This window comes from Eublepharis macularius, chromosome 12 (genome assembly GCF_028583425.1).
Source record: "Eublepharis macularius isolate TG4126 chromosome 12, MPM_Emac_v1.0, whole genome shotgun sequence".
NCBI lineage: Eukaryota > Metazoa > Chordata > Lepidosauria > Squamata > Eublepharidae > Eublepharis > Eublepharis macularius.
Genome location: NC_072801.1, coordinates 80,302,282 through 80,325,786, shown reverse-complemented (window position 1 = coordinate 80,325,786; position 23,505 = coordinate 80,302,282). Strand labels below are relative to the sequence as shown.

The window sequence follows — 23,505 nt, the reverse complement described above, 5'->3', positions numbered from 1 at the left end:
GCGGCCGGGGGCGGAGACGCGGCGAGCGGGAGGGCCACAGCTGCGCATGCGCGCCCTCGGAGGGGCGGGGCCGAGAGGGCGGGCCGATCACGTGCTCCGCCCGAGCGCCGCTTCCCTCCCGTCCTGGGCGCGTCCCCGAGCGGGTGCCGGGAGCGCGCTGGCGGTGGGGGCTCGGCTGCCCTCGCCGCTGGGGGCGCTGCGGGGCCTGGGCCGGGAGGGGCCGAGCGGGGAAGCGCCCGGACCCCCCTCGCCCAGCCGGGCCTCCCTCGCGGGGCCGTTGTGCGGAGGACCGGGGGGAGGCCGGCCGCGTGGTCAGCCGCGTCGGGGTCCGCTTTGTGGGCCGGGCCAAGTGCGGCACAAGCTCTGCCGAGGCGCCGGACGGGAGGCGGGGCGGCCTCCGAATGCCAGGGGCGCCCTGCTCACGGGCAGCGTTCCCACGAGCACGACACGCGGGTTCGGAGCCCGCCGCTTGGCGGCCGACGCGAGGAGGGGCGTCCCCGGGCTGCGCTGCCCACGGCGGCCAGGGGCGGGAGCGGGAGGCGCCGCCCTGTCTCCGACTCTCTCTCGCGAGAAGCGCGGCCGTGTTGCAGCGCAGGGGCTGGTAAACAGGAGCCGTCCGGAGCGGAGGCAGCCCGGCCCGGTCCCCGCCCGCCCGCCCGCGGCCCCCCAGCCCGATGCCGGCGCGCAGGGGAAGGTGAGCGGGGCCGGCGGCCTCTTGCTCCCGGGCGGGCCGCGCTGACCCGGGGGCCGCCTGCCGTCGGGGCGCAGCCATCGGAGCGGCCGTCCCGCCCCTCTCCGGGCCAGCCTGGGGCAGCCCCGCGCGCGCCCCCTCCTGCTTCGGCCCGCGGCCGGGCAGGGCTGCCTCGGGGCCTCCTTGGCCGCGGGTGGGCCCCGAAGGGGCTCCGGGCGCGGGGAGGCTTCGCTCCCAGGGGCCGCGGAGACCCCGTCCCCCGCAGGCCCGCCCGGGGAGCGGAGACGCGAGCCTGCCCTGCCGGGAGGCGCCGCTGGAAGGAAGGAAGGAAGGAAGGAAGGAAGGGGGCGGCGGGGCTGCGGCCGGGCTTGGCCTCGGGCTTCTGCTCGGAGCCGGGCGAGGCAGTCGCTCGGCCGGGCTGGGGGGCTGGCTGAGCCGCAGGGGAGTTCCGGCCCCGGGAGCCTTGGGGCGGCCTTTGGCCCTCGGACGCGGGAGGCCCCGACTAAGTGGCCGGCCGGCCGGCCTGCCTGCGGACCGGGCGGGCGTAGGAGACCGGAATGGCAAGCCCTGAGCAGGCCGGGCGCCCCGAGCACCTGCCTCGGCCGCCTTTTTCCGGCGCCCGTTCAGCGTGTGCCCTGCCTCAGCCCCGGGCTGGTGCTTTGCCCTGCCTCACCCCGGGGAGCTGGCTCGGCCTTTTCGTGGGTGGCGCCTTGCCCAGGCCCAGCCGGGCCCTTCTGCGCCTGCGTCCGGGGTGTGTGTGTGTGCCACTGCCTGCCCCTCCCTCCCCGGGCAGGGCCTGAGGACCCCGGGAGATGCCATGCCGGGGGCGTGGCCGAAGCAGGACTCCCTGCCCTTTTCCTGAAGAGCTCCTGCTTCGGGCATCCTCTGCTCTGGTCAACAAAACCCTGGAACGTGACCGGGCCTCGGCCTGGAGCCTGGGCACCAAGTAGGCCTCTGAGCATGTGCGGAGGGTTTCCTCCAAGGAGCTGAAGGGCAGCACACGTGGTTCCCTTGCGGACACTGTCGAAGTAGGTTGGCCTGAAAGAGAGTAGCTGGCCCCGGGCCACCCAGTGGCTTAGCGTGGCAGCTGAGAGGGCTTGCAGGGTCCAAGCTGGGTGCAGCCTCTGGGGCTCGGCAGCTTGGAAACCAGCCCTCCGCAACCCCACATCCGGGGAATGATCATATGACAGCCCTGTGCCTGTTTGTGCCTCCAGACACGCCTGGAGAGGAATGCCGCTGGAGTGAATTCCACGGGGCGGCTGTTTCCAAGCAGAGCTCGTCCTGAGGAAGAGGCCAGCCTCCCTGCCAACTAGACTCCTCCAGCCAGTGGGCTCTCTGCACTGGCACTCCATGCCCCTTTAGGGACCTCTGTCTCCACTGGGGGTGGGGGGTGGGCAGAGGCCCATGTACTCCCAGTGGCTGTTTGCCTCAGCTCTTCCTCCTCCAGTTTAGTAACTCGATTTTCATCCATACTTGTAAACCAGCATTGAAAAAGACTGCCTGACTGTAGGTTGTTGTACAAGTTTTTAACCAGGTGATTATGTGGTTGACGGGGGTTGTTAAAACTGGCGGTCACTTTGAAAAAAGAGACGTGCGAAGTGCCACGGCTCTTTAGGGCCTGAAGTGAGGCACGCATCCCCCCCCATTGAATCTGTGGCAGCTGGCTTTGGTTTCTCGCTGGGGGGGGTCCTGCACTTCTGGGCCCCCCATGCAGACTGTGGCGTGTAGCTGGGCCCTGGCTCCAGCTAAGTCCTGCTTGGGAAGCTCTGCCTCATCCTGCACCTCTCCTGTAGGAGCCTCCTGCCGAAACCTCTGCAGCAGCCATGATGCCCCCCGTGGCCCCGCTTCCCGTGGCTGCCTGTGTCCTGCTGGCTTGCCTGCTGTTGGAACTCCCAGCCACAAAGGGCTACATCCACGCTGTAAGTGCTGCATCCCGTCCTTGGTGCTGCTGGCCGGGCCAGGCCAGGCCCACCCCCAGAAAAGCCAGTGGTGCAGCCTGCCTTGGGGAGTGGGGGTGGGCGCTGAGCTGCTCCTCTTGCCAGCCTGATGCCGCCTCTGTAGATGCCGCCTCCCCTCCCACCCCACCCCACCCCACCCACCTGCCGGTTTGCATTGGGAGCCTGCCACGGTGTCCAGAGATGGCTGACCTTCCCTGTACACGCGCCCGGATGGAAGGAAGCCCTGCTGCCCCTAGGATCTGCGCTCTTGGGCTGGTTCAGGCGTAGCGCGTGGCTGTGGCTGAGGAGGCCCTCGGGTGCAGGCGCCCCCCTGAACAGCCACACCTTTGGGGACGGCCAGTGCCATGCCGCAGACAAGGGCAGAAGTCAGCCGTGCGCAGGGCATTGTAAACCTCCGCTCTCGCCGCACGAGGGCCCCTCTGAGCAAGGAAAGCTCTCGGGCAGTCACGTTCACAGCCTGCCCCACAGGCCTGCCTGGATTGGGCTGCCCAAGAGTCATTTCTTAGTTAGCAAAATGGTTATATCCCCCCTTTTCCTTCTAGTTCAAGGCAGCTCACAATTCTGAATTAAGATTATCCGTAATAAAACAAACCTCCGTTACATCCTCTCTCCTCAAAAGGTGGCTGTAGTTTATACTATTAATAATAAAATTAACAGCATTGCAGCGCCTCGTGCGGTTTCTAACAACGGTACTTCACTCGCTGGTCCCTTCTACAGGGGGAAGCCGCGGTGGCTATGATGGATGATACCAGGCAGGCCACCTTGATGATAATAGTAATGATAATCGTCCCATGGAGAGGGCCCCTTGGGCTCAGTCTGTCAGGAGAAGGGGGGGTAGACTGCAGCAGCAGCCTTTAAGCTCTGCCCTTCACCACAGGCTGCGAGCGAAGGGTGGAAGGAGGAAGGCCAGAAGCGTGCCTTGAAGTAGCCAGAGGGCTTGAGTAAGCAAGCCCTGCAGAACAGAGCAGGGCTCAGCCCTCGGAGCAGGTGGCTGGCCAGGCAAGCCGAGCATTTCCCACCGCTTGCGTCAGCTCCGTTCTCCGCTGCGGCGTGTCTCGGACAGCTGTGCCCATCTCTCCTCAGATGTCAGGCCACAATTCCAGCGTGGACTTCTCCGACTACCCTGCCCAGTTCGGGAACCCGCTGCCACGCGAGGGACTCCTGGTGGGTACCTGGAAAGTGGAGGGGAGGTGTGAGGCCTGCCATGCTCAGCTAGCAGAGTTGCAGCTGACTCCCCCCCCCTTCTTTACACCCCTGCTTGCTGGGGCTGGCCCCCCATTTCCTGACCCATCAGGGAGGGGGCAGGCCTAGCTCATGAGGCTTGGGACTGATTGGGCTGAGGCTGTCCTCTCCTGCCTTGCCTCCAGGGCTTGTTGGTGGAAGCCAAGCCTGCCAACGCCTGCCAGCCGATTGAGGCCCCTCCAGAGCTAGCCAACTCAAGCAGCTTCATTGCCCTCATCCGGAGATACGACTGCCACTTTGATGTCAAGGTGGGCTGATGGGGTGTGGGTGTGTGTGTGGGATTTGTACCAGGACGCAACGAGGGCAGCACTTCCATGGAGTGGTGCTGGCATCCAGCGTTGGCTTCCACGGCCACAGACGGGCAGCCGTGGGAGCAGTTTCCCAGTGGTGCAGTCGCTGGACTTGCCCCCCACCCCACCCCAAGTGTGCGCAGTGGGCTTATAGCCGGCTAGTCTGTTGGTCTGACTTGGGCTGGGGGTGGCATCCGGGGTGGGGTCCCTTGGCCGACCCCTGCAACTGGAGAAGGGCCCGGGATGGAAGCTGGGGGTTCCTGTGTGCCCCCTGTCTCTGGCACATGTGGGTGGGATGGAGAACAGTGCCTCTGAGAATGGGCAGAGTGCCTTCCCCTCACCAGTGAGAATCCATGTGTGTCCACTGGTCATTTGGCAGTGCCCAGATGCCAGAGCAGCTGAGCTCCCCGTCCCTTCTTGCAGGTGTATCATGCCCAGCAGGTTGGGTACCGGGCAGTCATTGTGCACAACGTTGGCTCAGACAACCTGCTGGAAATGCAGTGGGACGATGGTGAGTGAGTGGGGGAGGAGGGGTGGCCCCCGGCTCCTGAGTTCATCTGGGCTGCTGGGAAGGCAGAATCCCTGCGCCCTTTCCGTCTTCCTGGCTCTTCTCCGCTGACCGCCAACTCTCTTGCTCCCGTCTCCTCTAGAGGAACTCCACAAGCACATCAGTATCCCGTCAGTGTTCATTGGTGAAAGAGCAGCCAGCTCCTTGCGCAGTTCCTTCACTTACGAGAGAGGGTAAGTGCTGCCGTGGGAGGGAAAGGAGGGCCTCGCTTGGAGGGGCGGGGGGGGGGTCCCAGTCCTTCTGGTGAAAGGGAGTCCAAGCGCAGTGGTCGATTCTGTTTCTTTATTATTCATTTACTTCATTTTACCCCACTTCCCTCCCCAAAGCCAGTTTGGTGCAGTGGCCAAGAGTGCCAGAACTCTAACCTGGAGAAAGGGGTTTGATTCCCCACTTCTCCGCTTGAAGCCAGCTGGGTGACCTCAGGTTGGTCACAGCTCTCTCGGAGCTCTCTTAGCCCCACCCGTCTCACAGGGTGATTATTGTTGTGGGGATAACGATAACACAGTTTGTAAACCGCTCTGAGAGGGTATTAAGTTGCCCTGAAGGGTGGTATATAAATCAAATGATGTTGTTATTATTATTATTATTATTAGCCATTTGGTCCCTGATTAATGAACTCACGGTGGGTTAAAGATAGGTGGTATGCAAGGAAGTTGTGGGCGGGGGAGAAGAGAAGGGGAAAGTTTTTTTCATGGTGTGTTCGTGAGGAGTGATGGGTAGGGAAGGGGCTTGTAGTGAAGGGCTGGGGGCTAGTTCTGTTGGGTCGTGCCTGAACCTGAACTCTGCCCCCCCCTCCCGGCTCTCCCAGGGCTCAGGTCATCTTGATTCCGGAGTACATCTTCCCCCTGGGCTATTACCTCATCCCTTTCACGGGCGTGGTGGGCATCGTCATCGTGGTGATGTGTGCCATCCTGGTGAGTTCTGCCACCCCTGTGGCAAGTGGAGGGAGGGCCCAGGTGGCCTGGCTGCATTGCAGGGGGGGGGGCAGCGTGGTTGAACAGGGGCAGGGGGGTTCTGGCCTGTGCCTTGAGCTGTCAGAAGGACCGGGAACTGCTGCCAGAGAGAGGGCTGACTCAGCCCACACCGGAGCCCTGCGGGTTCGATTGCCGGTCTCTCTAGTTTAGCGTGCAGGCAGCCCGGATGCTGCCGGGAAGCAGGGCAGAAGGCAGTGCCCCCCTCCCCCACAAAAGGTATTCGGAGGCTCCTTTGGCCCCGCAAGTTCTGTTTACCTCTTCCACATCTTAAGCACTTGTTGCGTAAAGTAAACACAATACACGAATGCTTTTGGAGCGCAATGCCACAAGATGTGTGGATGGCCATCAGCTTGGGAGGCTTTAAAGGGGAATCACTCTGATCCCCTTTTAAAGGCATGTACGCTGATGGCCATCCACACATCTTGTGACATTGAGTTCCGCAAGCAATCATGTATTGTGTTTGCTTTACGCAACAAGCACTTAAGACATGGAATTCTCTCCCGCGGGATGTAGCGGTGTCCACAGGCATAACCAGCTTTGAAAGGGGATTGGACGGACAGACTCCTGGAGGAGAGGTCTGTCAGTCGCAGCCAGCCACGGTGACTGAAGGGAACCTCCACGTTCAGCAGCAGTCAACCTCTGGGAGGCCACAGCCCTGTGGCTGGCCCTCCAGAGTCACTCGCTGCTGGCCCCTGTGTGAGGCCGCATTCCGGTGCTCTCGCCCAGAGAGGCTCTTCTGGTGTCCCTCGTCGTCCCTTCCTTTGTCAGCCTTCAGTTTACTGGCAATCAGTTGCGTCGGCTGGCCCCAACTTCATGTATTATGGGATACGGTGGGAAAGTTTACTCTTTCAGCTCTGTAGATGTTACAGGTGGTTGAGTGCTAGGGTGGTGTTTGGCGCGTTACATCAGAGCAAACCCAGGCTGACCAACAAACGTATACATGGCGAGCCGCAGAAGAAGGCCGCCCTGGGGGATGCAGCAGGATGACCCACGAAGCCGGCCGCAGACCCGGTAATTCTCCTCTCCTGTTGAGCAGATTGTGCGCTGCATTCAGCACCGGAAGAGGCTGAGGAGGAACCGCCTCTCCAGGGAGCAGCTCAAGAAAATCCCCATCCACAAGTACAAGAAAGGTGAGGCGGGGGGGGGGGAGCGGGCCGCCTTTGCACAGATTCCAAAAGAAGGCCTGTGTGGCAGAAGCCCCTGGGCGGAGGCAGGAGCACGGGGTGGAGAGCGGCGGCTGCGAGAAGGTAAGGGGTTGCGGTCTTTCTGCCCTTTGCCCTTCCTAGCTACTGTGCGAGAAGCTGGGGGGGGGGCTCTGTGTAGCTGGCTAGAGAGTGGTCCTGGTTAAGTTCTGTGTGGGGCTGCTGGGGGCTGAGTGAATCGCTGTTGTTCGCTGCTGGTTGCTGTTGCTCTTGGTTACAAGCCCCGCCCCCTAGTGTCCTGGGGCCCTGCTGGGCTAGGCAGGAAGTGACCTTTCGAAACAAAAGGTTCCTCCTCGCCAGAGGGCGAGAGCTAAAGGGCTCTTGGCCTGTGGCTCTTAGCCTGGGGGACCTGAAACTCTGCCAGTATACTGGTTCTGCTGGTACTCTAGGTATATATCTGGAAGGCAGTCATGTCTACTGAAGCCCCCTTCGCAGTCACCTGCATGGAGTGTGCCATGCTTGTTTTCCTCCCAGAAGAGAAGACAGAGTTCACTTGCCAGAAGTGTAAGCTGGTCAGAGTTTTGGAAGAAAAGGTTCAGAGCCTGGAGGAGAGGATCACCACCCTTCAGGATATCAAGGAGGGAGAGGATTTTATTGAGAACAGCCTGGGGGCTCCGCACAGCCAAGAAGAGGAAAGTCAAGGAGGAGGGGAAAGAGTCGACCTCCCTTCTGAGCCTCCTCTCAGATCTATGGTACAAACCCGAAGGCGTCAACGAAGAAGATGCTCTGGTCCACTTGAGCTCAAGAATCGCTTTGAAGTGCTAGAGATGGTGACGGAGGTGACAGTGGAAGGAGAACCGCAAAGATCTGGAAGAGGGAGTGCAGAGGACATGGGGCCACATGGAAGTGGAAAAAAAGGAAGGTGGTAGTCATCGGGGACTCCTTGCTCAGGGGTATGGAATGCCATGTCTCTGGGCCAGATACCCTATTCCGAGAGATGTGTTGCTTGCCGGGAGCCAGAATTCAGGATATTACCGACCAACTGCCAAAACTCATCAAGCCTGCTAATTAGTACCCGTTTGTGCTGATTCATGTGGGAACGAACGACACGGCTGCGAATACTGTCGCAAGAATTAAAGAGGATTATGAAGCTCTTGGAAGGCAGTTGAAGACACTGGGGGCTCAGGTGGTATTCTCTTCTATCCTTCCAGTCACAGGAAGAGGAGCACGCAGGGAGCGGACCATACTTGAGGTGAATCGCTGGCTGAGATGGTGGTGCCGGCAGGAGCGCTTTGGGTTCTGGGACCATGGGATAGGTTTTCTTAGAGAAGGCCTTCTAGCACATGATGGGCTTCACCTCTCAAGGGCAGGGAAGAAAACGTTTGGAACGAATCTGGAGAACTTCATCAGGAGAGCTTTAAACTGATGCCGCAAGGGGCAGGGGACGATCGACATGGCGACTTCAATGATGAAGTGAACACAGTGGGGACCCACCTGGGTAGGAAAGGTCAAACAAAGGTACAAGGCTACAAGTGTCTATATACCAATGCCCAAAGTATGGGCAACAAGAAAGAAGAACTTGAGCTTCTATTGCAAACAGAGGGCTATGATATAGTAGGAATTACTGAGACTTGGTGGGATGATTCCCATGACTGGAATGTACTAGTGGATGGGTATGAATTCTTCAAGACAAACCAGAAGGGTAGAAGAGGAGGTGGAGTGGCGTTGTATGTGAGGAGAGGGCTTGATTGTCAAGAAGTGATGGAGAATGGGGCGGACAGCCCGGTGGAAAGCATATGGGTAGAAATAAGGGGAGGAAGGACAAAGGGTATTATTGTTGGAGTCTGCTACAGACCACCTGACCAGCGAGAAGAAACGGATGCTGCCCTCTTTGAACAGATTGGCAGAGTATCCAGACATCAGAACCTTGTAATTATGGGTGACTTCAACTTCCCTGATGTGTGCTGGGAGACAGGCTCAGCAAAGCGTCATGAATCCCGCAATTTCCTGAACTGCCTGGCCGATAACTTCCTTCTTCAAAAGGTGGAGGAAGGTACAAGGGGCTCAGCCATACAAGGCTTGATATTAACCAACAGGGAAGAATTGGTAGCTGAGATGAAGGTGGCGGGGACCTTAGGGGGAAGTGACCATGTCCTCCTTGAATTCCAGTTGCTGTGGGGGGCCAAGGAAGTTCGTAGCCAGACTCGTAGGTTAGATTTTCGTAGGGCCAACTTCGATGAACTCAGGGGCTTGATGAGAGTCATTCCATGGGGGAGTGTGCTGGGAAAGGAGCGAGTGAAGGGTGGGCCCTTCTCAACACGAGCTTTTGCAAGCTCAAGCCCTCACTATTCCAGCAAGACGGAAACATGGTAAGGGCTCCAAGAAACCGATGTGGATGCACAGAGAGCTCCAGAATAAGCTAAGGGAGAAAAAGGAAATGTTCAGGAAATGGAGAGAAGGACAGGCCTCTAAAGAGGAGTATATGAGGGATACTAGGTACTGCAGATCAGCCATCAGAGAGGCCAAAGCTCAGTACGAGCTGGGTGTGGCCAGGAGGGCTCGCTACAATAAGAAAAACTTCTACAGATATGTGAGAAGCAAACACAAGGTAAAAGAGGCAATTGGACCGCTGTTGGGAGTGGAAGGAGAAACTGATGCAGGACAGAGAAAAAGCAGACAGGCTTAATGACTTTTTTGCCTCTGTTTTCTCCCTGAAGAACTCAGGCACATCTAGAGATAGTAGAAAATGTGGCAGGACACCTGAGTGGCTAATTGACATTGACAGAGAGGTAGTGGAGAGGCATCTGGCTGCACTGGATGAATACAAATCCCCTGGGCCGGATGGGGTGCACCCAAGAGTGCTGAAAGAACTTTCTAGAGAACTTACAGAACCCCTGTCCATCATCTTCAAGGTCTCCTGGAGGACTGGGGATGTGCCCCAAGATTGGAGAAGAGCAAATGTTATCCCAATCTTTAAGAAAGGGAGGAAGGATGACCAGGGAAACTACAGGCCGGTCAGTCTGACTTCTGTTGCTGGGAAGATATTAGAACAGATTTTAAAGGGATCGATTTGTAAGCATCTGAAGGACTGCTCAGTGATCCGGGGAAGTCAGCATGGTTTTGTTCCTAACAGATCTTGCCAGACCAACCTGGTTTCCTTCTTTGATCGAGTGACCAGCTTACTGGATCGGGGGAACTCTGTTGACGTGATTTATCTGGATTTCAGCAAAGCTTTCGATAAGGTCCCCCATGACATTCTCATGGGCAAACTGGAAGACTGGACTGGACTATAGGACAGTTCGGTGGATAGGGAACTGGTTGGAGGACCGCACCCAAAGAGTGGTGGTCAACGGCGTTTCATCAGATTGGAGGGAGGTGTCCAGTGGGGTGCCGCAGGGCTTGGTTTGGGGCCCGGTACTTTTCAATATTTTTATCAATGATCTGGATGAAGGAGTGGAAGGACTGCTCATTAAATTTGCTGATGATACCAAATTGGGAGGAGTAGCAAACACCCAAGAAGATAGAATTAAAATTCAACAAGACCTGAATACTCTGGAGAAGTGGGCAGCTGTGAACAGGATGCAGTTCAACAAAGACAAGTTCACAGTAGTACATCTGGGCCACAAAAATGTGAAGCACAAATACAGAATGGGGGATACACTTCTGGGTTCTAGTGTACATGAAAGAGATCTTGGGGTAAGAGTGGACTGTAAACTGAATATGAGCAGTCAGTGTGGTGCGGTGGCAAAAAAGGCTAATTCAATCTTGGGTTGTATCAAAGGGGTCATAGCGTCGAAATCGCAGGAGGTCATGGCCTCTCTCTATACTGCCTTGGTCAGGCCACACCTGGAGTACTGTGTGCAGTTCTGAAGGCCTCACTTCAAAAAGGATGTGGACAAAATCGAGAGGGTGCAGAGGAGAGCGACAAGAATGATCAGGGGTCTGGAGACTGAGCCCTACGAGGAAAGGCGGAGGGCCTTGGGAATGTTTAGTTTGGAGAAGAGGAGGTTGAGGGGGGACATGATTGCTCTCTTTAAATATATGAAAGGCTGTCATTTGGAGGAGGGCAAGGAGCTGTTCCAGTTGGCAGCAGAGGGTAGGATGCGAAGCAGTGGGCTTAAATTACATGCAGAAAGGTACCGGCTGGATATTAGGAAGAACTTTTTCATGGTCAGAGTAGTTCAAAGGTGGAATCGGCTGCCTAGAGAGGTACTGAGCCCCCCCTCACTGGCAGTTTTCAAGAAGAGGCTGGATGAATACTTGTCCGAGATCATAGAATCATAATGGAGTTGGACGGGGCCACCCAGACCTTCTAGCCCAACCCCCTGCCCAGTGCAGGATCAGCCTAAAGCATCCCTGACAAGTATTCATCCAGCCTCTTCTTGAAAACTGCCAGTGAAGGGGAGCTCACCACCTCCCTAGGCAGCCAATTCCACTTTTGAACTTGGCTGATGCTTTAGGCTGTTCCTTCGCTGGGCAGGGGGTTGGACTAGATGGTCTCTGTGTGGACCCTTCCAACCCTATGATTCTGTGCCCCCCCCACCTGCGTCCCACGTTTCGTGCAAGGGATCCTCACCAAAGCCACAAGTTGGCTTTGGCACTGGAGGGGCCCTGAAGGACTGGGGGCGCTACTGAGCAGCCAAGCAAGGCAGGCCCTCCCCAGACTGGGGAGTGGGAGTTGGGGGGCGTTTGGAAGCCAGTGGGGGTTCCGGGCAAGTGAAGCTACAGCTGTGGGAGTGGGAAAGGATGTGCTGAGGAGCCGTGGCAGGAAGGCAAGGCGGGTTGCTGTGCAGAAGGGAAAGGAGCCGATTCAGAGGAGGGGGATGTCCCTGGATGCTTGAAGCGGTTCTGTGGGGGGCGGGGTGGGGGGCGGCTCCTTTCTGGACAGTGGCCTGCAGTGCCCTCTTTCTCCAGCAGAGGGGGCCCTTGCAGCGCTCCCCATTCGCAGAGTCCCGCCTCCCCCGCCCCACCAGGCTTCCTTCCCTTGCAGGGTCAGGCGGGGGAGGGGAGGGCAGCTTCCTTGCCTTGACGCCACTTCTGGGCGTGTTCTCTCTCTCTCTCTCTCTCACACACACACACGCACACGCACGCACCGCCCACCCCCTCTGCCTGACTTCCCTTGCGGGAGGGGGGAGGGCATCAGCCTTTTCGTGCATCTGAGGTCCTCCTCATTCTACCTGCCTCTGCCTCTGGTGCAGCCCCTGGGCCAGGCTCAGCCCGAAGGCAGCTGGCCAAGCAGCCACCCCTCCCCAGTAGGCCCACAGCCCAAGGCAAGGGGTGTGCTTGTAAGGGGTACGCCAGCAGGGCGGGGGTCATGCCCCCAGGCAGTTTGTCCTAGGGCTGGTCCATGGGTACTCCTGGGTCTGCTCCAGGGCCCTTGCCAGAGCGCCCCCCCCCCCGGCAGCCTTCTAGCAGTGGGTGGGAGTTGAACCCCACCCCCAGCTGACAGGCACTCTTGCTGGCCGTTGGAGGGGCGGAGGGAGGCCTTTTCCTGAGGTCCCTTATGGGCCTTTGGGTGGGCTGCGCTTCCCGGAGGCTCCGAGTAGCAAGTATTGGCCTCGTCTGTGAGAACAGCTGCCCGGCCCCTCTCTTTCTGCCAGCCCTCCACAGCAGGGAGAAAACAGTTTAAAAGCAAGGCAAACCCAGGTGATGATGCAGTACATTGCCAGAAACCGCTCAGGCACGTGGGGCAGGGCTTTCTTGGCTGTGGCCCCAGGCTTCGGAACTCCCTGCCTCAGGACACCAGGACTGGGCTGGCGCTTCTGAAGATCCAGAAATGGTTTATGCCAGAGGACATTTGTTGTTTCTGCTTAGATCGTCTTATTTTTGAGGGTTGCCTGAGGGCTCTTTTGAAGACTGATGATTATTGGGCGGTCGTAGGCTGTCTTCATAGATTTTATTTTTATTTTGTAGGGTACGTAATGTATGCCGCTTTTAAACATAAGCTGCCTTGGGTGCAGTCGGATGGGAAGCAGTGCTGCGTTCAATAAAGAAGAGCCAGTCCCCCAAACCCCCCACCGGTCCCCAGGAGGCCGAGGAGGTGTCCAGCGGAATCCCCGCCGTGTAGTGGGAGGGGGACCTGTGCAGAAGGGGAGCAGACGGGGGTCCCCCATGCGTCAGTCAGAAGGGCGGGGTCTGCTTCCTTCCTCCACGGCCGCTGAGGCAGTTGCTCTTGCTGGGGGAGAAAAGAGCAGTGTGACACTTCAGTGGTGACCTTTGGCAGTCTGGCGCGGGGGGGGGGGGGTGTTGGGTTCCACACTGCCCCGAAGGTAGAGGAGCTCCGCTTGGGGTTATGTTGCCGCGCACCAGCACAGGGGCCCTGCCATTTGATGGGGCTGGCAGCAGAGTTCTCCCAGCCCTCCCCCCCCCCACCCCGGTGGTCCTTTTGGGGAGGACGTGCTGCGGCTTGACCGGTGACCTTTGGCATGCAAAGCCAGCACTTGCCTGCTCAGCCACAGCCCCTCTTTGACATTGACCCCAGGCCAGGCCCCAAACACACACCCCCCCCTTCTTCCTTCTGCTCCTGGATCCAGACGCCAGCCCCCCTCCCCCAAGGGCAGTGGGGCCTGAAACACCTCTCCCCCCCCGCCCCCTCCCTGCAGCCAAAAAGCAGAACCCTCCACAGCGCCTTGTAGTTCCGCAATCCAGCGTCAGGGCTCAGCATTGCCACAGGGCTGTGAAACGAATGCTCCCCCTGGGCAAAATGCTGGCAGGGGCTGAACCCGAGCACCAAGAGGTGGAGGCTCAGCTCTCCCTCCCTCTTCTCCCCCAGAGTGGAGCCATCTTGCAGCCTGGCCTCACTGCTTTGGGGAGGGGGGGAGGAAGAAGGGCCGGGCAGAGTGTCTGACGTTTCAAAAAAGATGCCCTTTTATGCTGCCCTTCCTTCTTGCAAGCAGCTTGGGGGTGGGTGGGGGGGTGGGTGGGCTGTGGCTGAAAGGCCCCAGGGCAGCTAGAGTGGAGCCCTGCTTTGACAAGGGGCCACTAGGCAAGACTGCCCTGAGGCTGCTCGCCCACCCCTGCTTTCTGTTGCAGCAACAGATCTTGCTTTGTTGTTGGGGGGGTGCTCCTCTTCCCCCCACAGCTTGCGGCTTGCGACTTCTCGGGCAGGCCCTTGCAAGGAGGGATCCGCCTGCCTGGCCCGGCGCTTCCCTTTCTGGGCCGTCTCCCTCTCGCCCCCGCTGACTAAGAGCGGGGAGGAAGCGGCCGGCCCGGAGCTGCTGCTGTTTGCCTTATAAGGTCTTGCCGAGCGCCTGTGTGGAGCGCAGCTGAGCAGCCCTCGACCACTTCCCTGCCCAGCCCAGGCTCAGCTCGCAAGGCTGCCCGTCTTCCTGTTTTAGCTGGGCCCGCTGCCTCCCAACCCCCACCCCCACCCCAACCCCCCCTCCTCAGGACACGTGCGGTGGAGGTGGAGGTGGCTGCTGCCGCCTGTGAGCCAGGCAGGCGCATCTCTCCACCCCGCCCCCTCCCACCTTGGTTGCCATCTGCCTTTCCCCTTTCCGTTCACAAGTTACAGTCAACCCCCCCCCCCCGGTGCACTTGATCTTTCTTTGAACCGGTGTTTTCCTGTTGCATTCAATACGTGTGCGGCTGAAAGGGTGAATGAGACCCCACGTACTGGCCTGGAAGTACAGTGAATTTATTTATTTACAGTCTGCCTTTCTCACTGGGACTCGAGGCAGATTACGCAGTGTAACCCAGTGCAGTCCATAGGAGGAGGTATCTAATAAGCAATGTAATAAGAACAGGAATTACAGACATTTACTTGGAGCTCTTGTCTGAATGAAGCATAAATATTAAATACAGGTCAACCAATTCAGACCATGCTATTAGCTCACTAGAAGAATGCTGCGTTTTCCCAGGGCAGTCTTACTACAAAGCCCCCCTCCTGAATGATTTTTTGAGTTTTGCATAGTTTATAAAGTGCGGAGAGAGCGAGAGACCCCCTGGCCTGGTGGTCGAGTCGCCCTCTTTCCGTGGCATAGATCCAGGGGGCCATATTGGCTGAGTCGAGGGAGTGGGGGGGGGGGGCGTCTTCTGGACTAAACTAAGCGGGGTGGAAGTGTTCTTTGCAGCTGCATTAACTCCCTTCTCCAGGAGGGCCCCATTGGCTCCTCCTTACAAACGGATGCGCTTATGTGCAGCATGAACCCTCCTGCATTCGCCGCCACATGACGGGGCCCAGGTAAACCCTGGAGCACATGGAGTTGTGTTCTCCTGGGCCAGGCCTGGCTCCTCGGACAGGATCCACGCAAGCAGGGGTCTTTTGCCTCTCCTGCAGCCGGATCCCTTGCCGTGCAGTGGGGGGGGAGACCACCAGGGCCCTTCCGTCGGCCACCCACACCCAGCGTCGGATCCATTGCCTGCTTTGCAGGGGTTGTTGGGGGGGGGGGGAAATCCCCAGACGTGGCAAGTACCTTGCAGTAAGAACAGGTAAAACGAGCATGGCCTTGTACAGCACCTGGAACGTTTAAAACCGGGTCAGAACAACTGCCTGCCTCATCCCGCCCTTTCAGGGCCCGCTCCTGCGCTGCGCTGCCAGGAGGTGTGCAAAGGAGACTGGCTCTGCATGGGGCTCCCACCCACCCACCCACCCCGCCCTGCACTGGGGTTTGCTGCAGCCTTCCTCTCTCCCCTCCAGGAGATGAGTACGACGTCTGCGCCATCTGCCTTGAGGAATATGAGGACGGTGCCCGCCTGCGCATCCTCCCGTGCTCTCATGGTAAGGAGCCTGGGGTCATGGGAGAAAGGCAGCCAGGCAGCAGCCCTGAGGCCAGCAAGGGGGCAGGCCCAGCTGTGGCTGTCGGACCACCAGAGTTGTAGGACTGACCCCCGCTGGAGAGGGAGGGGCTCCTGACAGCTGTCTTGTAAGGGCCCAGCCCGTGTGTTTGGGCAAAGCACCACACCTGGCTCCTTGCCTGCTGCCCAAAGTACAGGTGTGGGGAGAGGCCTGCCTTCCGGGGAGGCAGGACTACCTAGTGATTTGGGCTTTGTTGGGGGGGGGCACCCTGGAGAAGAGAGAGAGGGTAAAGGGTACAGCTCTGGCCTCCTCGTGGCTCAGGGGGACAGGCTGCGCCCTCGTCCTGCATGACTTTGCCACTGAGCCTGCCTACCCTCTGTTCTCTCTGCTGCTCCACGGGAATGAGGGGGGCCTGCCTCACGGGCGTGGTGGATGCAAGCCCAAGCCACTGTGTGCAGCAGAGGGCCAGGGGCTGAGCTGTTCTCCCCACCCCACCCAGCCTATCACTGCAAGTGTGTTGACCCGTGGCTGACGCAGACCAAGAAGACGTGCCCCGTGTGCAAGCAGCGTGTGATCCGGTCGGCGGAGGATTCTGACTCTGATGGCGAGGGGGCAGACCAGCCCCTGCCTCCCCGAGAGGAGGAGGAGGAGGAGGAAGATGCCAGGGAAGAGCAGGACTCTGAGCGCACCCCCCTGCTGCGCTCCTCACCCCCTGGGCTGCTGGGCCCCTCCTTTGGCAGTGTAGCCCAGTCCCCCCCTCACTACCTCAGTGAAGAGAATGAGCAAAGGCCCAGCACCCACCAGGCACTGGACTCTCCTCTCTGCTGGGAGGGCCTGGAGCAACCCCTGCGGGTCTAGGCCTTCCTCCCCCCCCCCCCGCCATTCACTGCTGCCAGGTCACACACCAGTGGAGGGGGGGGACAGCCCTCTTCTGAGGCAGGACAGCGGGGGGGGGGGCTCTGCTTTTACCACGGAGCTTCCAGTATATTTTAACCTTTTATGGGGTGTTGCGTCAGGGGATGAGCAGCTGCCCTACTTGGGAGGGAAAGTGGAAAAGGAGGTAAAGAGGCAAGGTGGCACCCACCAGCGAAATTGGGGGGGGGTCCTTGCAGTGGGAGAAGACAGCTTCAGCCCTTGTCTATCCCCCCCCCGCCCCCCACACACACTTGTCAGGGAAAGCAGGACACACTGGCAGCAACTGGGCCTGGCATCTCCTGGCACAAGGCTGGGGAGAAGGGCACGGGGTGTGTGTGTGTGTGTGTGTTTGGGGTGGGGAGCGTTGCAAGAAGGGGCCCATGTGGCCCTGGTTAGATGGGGAGGGGGGGGGTTGGCGGCTCTGGGTTAGCCTAACAGCCTTTTCCCACCTCTTGTGCAAACTGACAGAGCTGCTGTTCGCAGGGTCCTTTGGATGCACGTCCGGCCCACACCCAGGGGAGCCCTCCTGAGACCTTTTGCGTCCAGGCTTACTGGCAGCCTCTCGCTTCCCTTTGCCTAGCAAGCCCCAAGCCATGTGCACTTCCCCGTTTGGCTTTGGAGGGCAGCCGCCCCAGAGTCGCGTTGGATGTTAGGAGAGGAGGTGCTACTGGGGGATGTTGGAGGCTAGGAAGAGAAGGGTATAGAGGAGACCCCTCCCTCCAAACATGAGACCGGGCCAGTCCTTTTGTATGCCCCTCCCAAGACACAATTTTTGAAGGGCCATTTTCAGCCCTTTGAACTGTTTCTCACCCCTCATCTTTTACATTCCTTGAGGCCAATCCTGAGGTTTGGGAGGGGGTGGCATCCTGTCTGGTGCCCCCCCCATGGGACCAAGCTGGGTGGCCACTGCCCTTGCTTCTCCTGAGCACACCAGGTTGAGGGGAGGGGTAGGGGGGGGTTCTCACTGTGCATCACTTGGCTCTTTGACTGTGTCAGTTTCTTGCAAAGCAGCCATTTGGGAGCTGGGCCCCTGCTCACCTCTAGCTGCACGAAGCAGCCCTGCCCAGGTCTCTGCTGTAATCTATTAAAAGGGAGTTGGTTTAACACTACAGACGGGCTTGGCTGTTTGTTAAGCTATTTCTGTGCCACCTCTTCGCAGTCCTGGACACATGCAGCTGGGCCTCCTCTCTCAGGCCGAGGTGGTCTTGCACCTTTTGTGAAGTGGGTGCAAACCCTCCCAGGACAGAACCAGAGATGGCTCCCCCACCCAACGCCCCTCCTGCCCTCTTTCAAGGACTGAACATACACTTTGGGTTTGGCCCCAAATACTTAAAAGTCAACTTTGGCTCAGGATACCCCTTGTACCCTAAAAAGCCCCCAAACTGCTGGCCAGGAAGAGCCAGGGGGGGCCCACTCCCTCCCACTGCTCAGAAAGGAGCCGTGGGGGACTCCGCCCATTTGTTTACTTGCAGGGAGGGGTTTGCCTTCTGGACTTTGGACCCTCAGTGAGGGCAGGCGAAGGAACGTCCAGGCCAATCAAAGCACCAAGCGGGCCACACACATCGAGCCCCTGGGCCCAGCCACAGCTGCTCCCCCACCCCTCCTCTCTCCCTGGAGCAGTGCTGGCCTGTGTCCCTGCTGCGCCTAACCAATTTTGTTCTCGCAACCACCGTGCAGCAGAGGGTACAAAGGTACAGGTGGCCCCTTACCATGGGGAGGTGTCTCATCATGATGTTTTCTTGGCAGACTTCTTATGGGGTGGTTGGCCATTACCTTCCCCAGTCACCTAGGCTTTACCCCCAGGAAACTGGGTACTCCTTTTACTGACCTCAGGAAGAGGGATAGCAGCGTACAGAAAGATAATTCCCAACCTGACCCAGAATGGGGCAGCAGGGAGTCAAGTAGCACTCGTGGGGTGGCAAGTGAGGCTACTGTGGCACCACCCAAACATGAAACGCTCCCAGAGACCTGCTCCCTTGGCTGGAACACAAGCCATTGTTCATAGGAACAAGCAAGCTTTGTCTGGCCCGTTTGCTTAGGGATTGTTCTCCTCACAGAAACAAGGAAGAGGAGCTGGAACATTTGCATCAGTTGGGGGAGCTCGACTTCCTTGGGCACTGCCCCTCCAGGGCAAGCACCATCTGCCTGCCCACCCCACCCGAGGGGCCTGCGCCTCTATGCTGCTCACCCAGCTACTGGCAGCAACACCAACTCGGGCCCATCCACCTTTCCCCCTGCAGCGTAGTAGGTGAGGGGCGAGGCGGTAGGCAGCAGGGCCCTAAAGCCCAGAAGTACCAGGTATCTAAATAGCCCTGCAACTCCTGTTCCACCTCTCAGTAACAAATGCTTTAGAATTCAATTTATTTTTATTTTTCTTGTTCCAATATAGTTTTCTTAACCAAAAAACTACACCTTGTAACAACCAGAAAATTTGGCAGCAATAAGGATTTGTGATAGAAAAATGGCAAAGAGGAAAAGGAGTGACAGTGCCAGGGAAGGGGTTAGAAAAAAATGATAGAAAGGGGTGGGGGAGGCAACAAACGGGGCTGGAATAGACAGCGATCTGGCACCAGGGTCGATCCCACGATGGCAAGGCCGGTGGCCCCAGGCAGTCGCCGCCACCTTGGACATCCTTACACCGTTCCATCAGTAGTACCACAGGCGGGGCAGCGCAGGCACATCAATATTGGGACCTCCGCAAGTGGCTGGCCATCTCAAAGCACTTCTTGTTGACGCAACCGCCGTGGATTCCTTCCTTGCCCATCACAAGGACTATCGCTGCAGAGGGAACAAGGCGGCCTGGTCAGCATCACTGCCCGACTGGTGCCCTTGGCACCCTCCCCGCCCCCTGCTGCCAGGGATGCCGGCCTCCTGTGCCTCAGGCTCCCCCCCTCTCTAGCCCAGCACAGGTCCTTGTGCTCCAAGCCGCTGGGGCAGCCCTCCTGCTCCCCACACCTTTGAGAGAGGCGGCTAGGCCAGGCTTGGGGTGGGGGGGGGACGCAGAGGATTTTGAAACTTGGCACGGGCCAAAGCGCTTCAAGACACAAGAGAAGCCACTCGGAGCCCGCTGCACAAGGCCTCCGAGTTCTCGCCCTTCCAACAGGGCTATGGGCATGTACGCCCAAAACGTACAGCCCACGGTTAAATCTACAATCACAAAACTGACAGGCCTAGAGCTGGTTTGTGAGGGCTGGGCCAGAGCTGACAGCTCCCAAGGGCAGGAGAGAAAAGAAGGCCTCGATGGCAGCTGTACAGGGAGGGCGGCAGACACCACCCCCTGGCACCCACCTGAGGCAGAGGCTCCGGGACACAGGGCCCTTGGAGCTGCCCAACCACAGCCGGCCACCACTCCCAACGGTTCCCATTTAGCAAGATTTATGGCTGCCTCCAGCTGCCCCCAACAGGCCCAAACAGTGGCCGCCTTATCTCCAAAGGGGCTGGATTAGGCCACAGCTGTTTGCTTCCCTTCTCCCCCCCCCCCATCCGAAGTGGCCCCGGGCACAGCTGCTGGGCAGAAGAATGCAGTCCAAATCCCCCCCTGAAATGCAGACAGCTGCAAGGCGTCCAGGGGAGGCGCCCGGCCCCCGGCGCACAAGACTCACTCTTGCTGGTCATGGCTGCTGTGATATTGAAGGTGGGGGCGCCGCCCGTGCTCTTCGTCCGCAGGTCCATGGTGCACTCGCCGTCCGTGTGCAAGCTGTCCCGGATGACGGAACACTTCTGGCCGCCCAGCGTCAGCCCGTTCACAAAGAGGTTGCTCCGCTCCTTTCCCACCAGCACGTTCACCTCCGTAGGCTGCAAGAACAGGGGGGGGACGGGTAGGACCCAACGGCGGCTGCCCCCGGGGCACGGCCAGGACCAGGCAGCCCCGCCCACGCCCCGGCGCTGGGGGAGGGGGAGGGGCGAGGCCGGCCGGCACGGGCCAGGGCGCCCCCCTGCCTGCCTGCCGTCCCGAGGGCGCAGGCGGGCCAGGCCTGGTCTTCCCCAGCCCTGCAATGAAGCTGCCCGGGACAGGGGGCTGCGGGCGGGCTCCGGGGAGACAATGGCCCGGCCCCCGAGGGCGCCGCTGCACTCTGGGACGGGGCGCGGCCGGAGACCCCCGCAGCGCCGGCGGGGCGGGCCGGGCCGGGCCGAGGGGGCCTGAATCCGGCCCAGCAAGGCCGAGCGAGCGCAGGAGGAAGGAGCACTGCGCATGAGCGCCGCGCCCGGGGAGGCTGCGGGCCGGGGCCAGGAGGGGGGGGGCTGCCTGCGGGCTCCCGGCGGCCCCAGGGCCGGACAAGCGCCCCGGCCGCGCCCCACGAGGCCGCCCCCCGCACGCGGCTGCACGCCACCCCACCCCCACCCCCGCCACGAGGGGAGCGGCCGGGCGGCGCATTTCCTGCCGCGGCCCAGGAGGCCCTTCGGGGGAGGGGAGGGCGGCCGGCCTGCGCCCAGCCCCGTTGCCAGTTGCACATTAACCGAGGCGGCGGAGGCGACGCGGAGAAGCCCGGGAAAGGCCCGCCAGGGGCCGCGGCGCTTCACTGCAAGCTCCTGCGCGCCCGGGAGGGCCTTCGGGGGCCGGAGAAGCCCAGCGGCCGCGCTCCGGCCAGCCCCAGCCCCAGCCCCCACCCCGGCCGCCTCCAGCGCGGCCCAGAAACCAGCCCCAGGGAGGCGGCCGGCCCGGAGACGTGGCACCGGCGGGAGGGGCGGGCCGCGCCAGGCAGCCCGGAGGCTTCCGGCCCAGGCCCGGCTCGGGGGTGGCGAGCGCGGGAGCCGGGCGGGGAGCGGCCCAGGGCGGGCGGCGGCGCCCGAGCCACTTCCTGCCGGGCCCCCCGCCCGCGCCTGCCCGCCTCGCCAGAGGAAGCGGCGGCGCCCCCCACTCGGAGCCGCTCAGGTGCTGCCGCCAGGAGGAGCCGCCCGCCGCCCCCGCTTCCTGCCCGCGCCGCGCCGCGCCCGAGGCCTCGGCCGCTCACCGTGATGTTGGCGAAGGTCTTGCCCGGGGCGGCGGCCCAGACGGAGGGCACGTCCTTGTAGCCCACGATGGCGGCGTCCTGGCAGGTGCCGTCGGCCATCAGGCTGTCGATGTAGCAATTCCAGCCGCTCATGGCTGCTGCGGCCGGGCAGGGCAGGCGGGCCGGCGCGGGGTCCGGGGCGGCGGGCGGGCAGGTGGCTCTGCCCCGCGGAGTCTGCGAGCGCTGCGCGGCGACGGCGGCGCCTCCCTGCTGCTTCCTCGGCACGCGCCACGAGCGACTCCCGGGCGGGGCGGGCGGGGCGGCCAAGAAGAAGGCGAGCGCCGGACGCGGCCGAGTCAGCCGCGGGGCGGGGCTGCGCACGCGCACGCGCCTCCCGCCCGCGCCAGGCCAAGGCAAGCAAGGCCAGGCGGCGCGCCAGAGCCGGAGCCCGAGCGCCGCCGCCCCTGCGCCCCTGGCCCGGCCCGCTCGGGAACGGCTGCGCTTCTGGCCGGCGAGGCTCCGCAGGAGCCCCAACGCACAAGGCGCCCCGGGGCACTGCCCGCCTGCCGTGCCCCGGCGCCACGGGGCGTGCAAGGCCCTTCCGCTCCGGGCGGGCTCCAGCCTGTTCCCTGCCTGGCCCGCCGCCCGAGGGAACCTGGCGCTGCCCAGCGATCCTATTCGCAAGGCTGGCCAAACGGAGTCCCAGCACTGCAATGGCGCCATCGGGAAGCGGGTGGACGGCGCCTGAGGCCGCCTGGGCCCTTCGGGCGACTAGTGACACCCGCTCATCCTCTGCCTACCTCAAAGGGTTGTTGTGAAGGTAAAATGGAGGAAGACAGACCTGTGCTTGCCACCTTGAGCTTTTTGTAACAAAAATAAGATCGCAGACAGATAAATAGATGGAAAGGTGTCATTCCTCTGTGGCCAGCTTCCCCCCCCCCTTCCGTTTCCCCCATTGTCCACGATGAGATGCTCTGGGGCTGCATTGTGGGTCTTGGCCGGATGCACTTTTGGGCATGCTGAGCATGTGAAAGCAGGGCAGAGCCGACCTCCGCCTCTTGCATTTAGCAAAAAGATGCCGCAAAGGCCGCATCCTTCGATTTCCGCTGCGAGAGGCTTCAGCGGCGGCAAGCAAAACGGTGGCCCTGCACTCTCAGCCCTGCCGCCTGCGCCGCTTGGCCCTCAGCCTTGCAGAGCACAAAGCCAAAACGGTGGTCCTGCCCAAGCGTCCCTCCCCTCCCCCACTTCCTGGCCCAGGGACAGAAGCCGCAAAGGAGGAACTGCAGTGTAGAGTCTTGAAGGTGAGGAAGTGACGTGTCCCCTTGCAACCGCCTTGCTCCAGCCTGGGGGGGTGGAGTTGCTGTGGGCCTAGAGAAGCCATTCTCCCCAAACTCAGCCCGCTGGGCCACGAGTGGAGTGTGAACCAACCATTTCCCCTGTGGCATACAGAGGCACCCTAAAATCCAGCATCCGCGTCCTCAAGCCCGGATCCCCTAGCCTGATCCACTTAGGTGGCCAACAATGCCTAGTTAGATTAGCCGCCTTTGACAGTTCCTTGATTAAGGCAAGGCCCAGCATCTTTACTAATCAGCTTAAACGTGGTGGGAGAGCCTTGCCTTGACCTTCTCTCACCCAGGAATCTGCTGGCCAAGCACCCATAATCTGCCACGCCCTGATACCCAGCCAGGATGGGACCCGGGAGTCAAGAGCTCTCTCGCTACCCCCAGGCCTTGGTTTGTGCCGAGGGGTGTTGTGTGGGCCTTCAGTTCTGTCAGGCACGCAGGCATAGCTCTCCCCACCCCTCCCCAAATCCCCACCATATCATTTATGGTGTCTAAAAGCAAGATCCAGGACTAGTAGCACCTTACAGACAGGTAAGCAGCAAGAGGGGTGGGGGTGGGGGTGGGGGTGGGGTCTGCCTTGCTGGACCAGTCACATCCCTTGTGCAGCTTGGCAGTTTAGAATGCAAAGTGGGCTTTGCAAACTTGATTAAACTTGTCATGTTGAGTAGGTGGCAGCTGCTGGGTTTGAAGGGAAAGTGGGCTGGAAAAGGTGAT

The 23,505-nt window shown here is 60.5% G+C and overlaps 2 protein-coding genes across 2 annotated transcripts; one reads left to right on the top strand and one right to left on the bottom strand.

Moving 5' to 3' along the window:
• The first annotated feature begins 151 nt into the window (after window positions 1-151).
• On the top strand, window positions 152-17,620 carry RNF167 (ring finger protein 167). The gene is made up of 10 exons (XM_054995175.1): window positions 152-694; window positions 2,485-2,610; window positions 3,733-3,813; window positions 4,017-4,139; window positions 4,605-4,692; window positions 4,832-4,922; window positions 5,558-5,663; window positions 6,760-6,853; window positions 15,504-15,584; window positions 16,102-17,620. Exons 2-10 carry the CDS (start codon window positions 2,515-2,517, stop codon window positions 16,458-16,460), a joined length of 1,119 nt encoding a protein of 372 aa, XP_054851150.1. The 5' UTR covers window positions 152-694; window positions 2,485-2,514; the 3' UTR covers window positions 16,461-17,620.
• A 1,241-nt stretch (window positions 17,621-18,861) lies between these two features.
• On the bottom strand, window positions 18,862-21,779 carry PFN1 (profilin 1). Its single transcript, XM_054995228.1, has 3 exons — window positions 21,470-21,779; window positions 20,120-20,312; window positions 18,862-19,295 (listed from the first exon to the last, which is right to left on the bottom strand). The coding sequence occupies exons 1-3, from the start codon at window positions 21,599-21,601 to the stop codon at window positions 19,198-19,200; spliced, it is 423 nt and encodes a 140-aa protein (XP_054851203.1). The 5' UTR covers window positions 21,602-21,779; the 3' UTR covers window positions 18,862-19,197.
• Window positions 21,780-23,505: the final 1,726 nt, after the last annotated feature.

What these genes read in the sequence shown, in the direction of transcription:
- PFN1 (XM_054995228.1), bottom strand. Translation starts at nt 21,601, where the DNA reads ATGAGCGGCTGGAATTGCTACATCGACAGCCTGATGGCCGACGGCACC. An exon ending in AGACCTTCGCCAACATCACG is followed by an intron (nt 20,313 to 21,469) that starts GTGAGCGGCCGA and finishes CTGTTCTTGCAG; the next exon opens with CCTACGGAGGTGAACGTGCT. An exon ending in AGCAGCCATGACCAGCAAGA is followed by an intron (nt 19,296 to 20,119) that starts GTGAGTCTTGTG and finishes TTCCCTCTGCAG; the next exon opens with CGATAGTCCTTGTGATGGGC.
- RNF167 (XM_054995175.1), top strand. Translation starts at nt 2,515, where the DNA reads ATGATGCCCCCCGTGGCCCCGCTTCCCGTGGCTGCCTGTGTCCTGCTG. An exon ending in TGCCACGCGAGGGACTCCTG is followed by an intron (nt 3,814 to 4,016) that starts GTGGGTACCTGG and finishes CCTTGCCTCCAG; the next exon opens with GGCTTGTTGGTGGAAGCCAA. An exon ending in CATCCTCCCGTGCTCTCATG is followed by an intron (nt 15,585 to 16,101) that starts GTAAGGAGCCTG and finishes CACCCCACCCAG; the next exon opens with CCTATCACTGCAAGTGTGTT.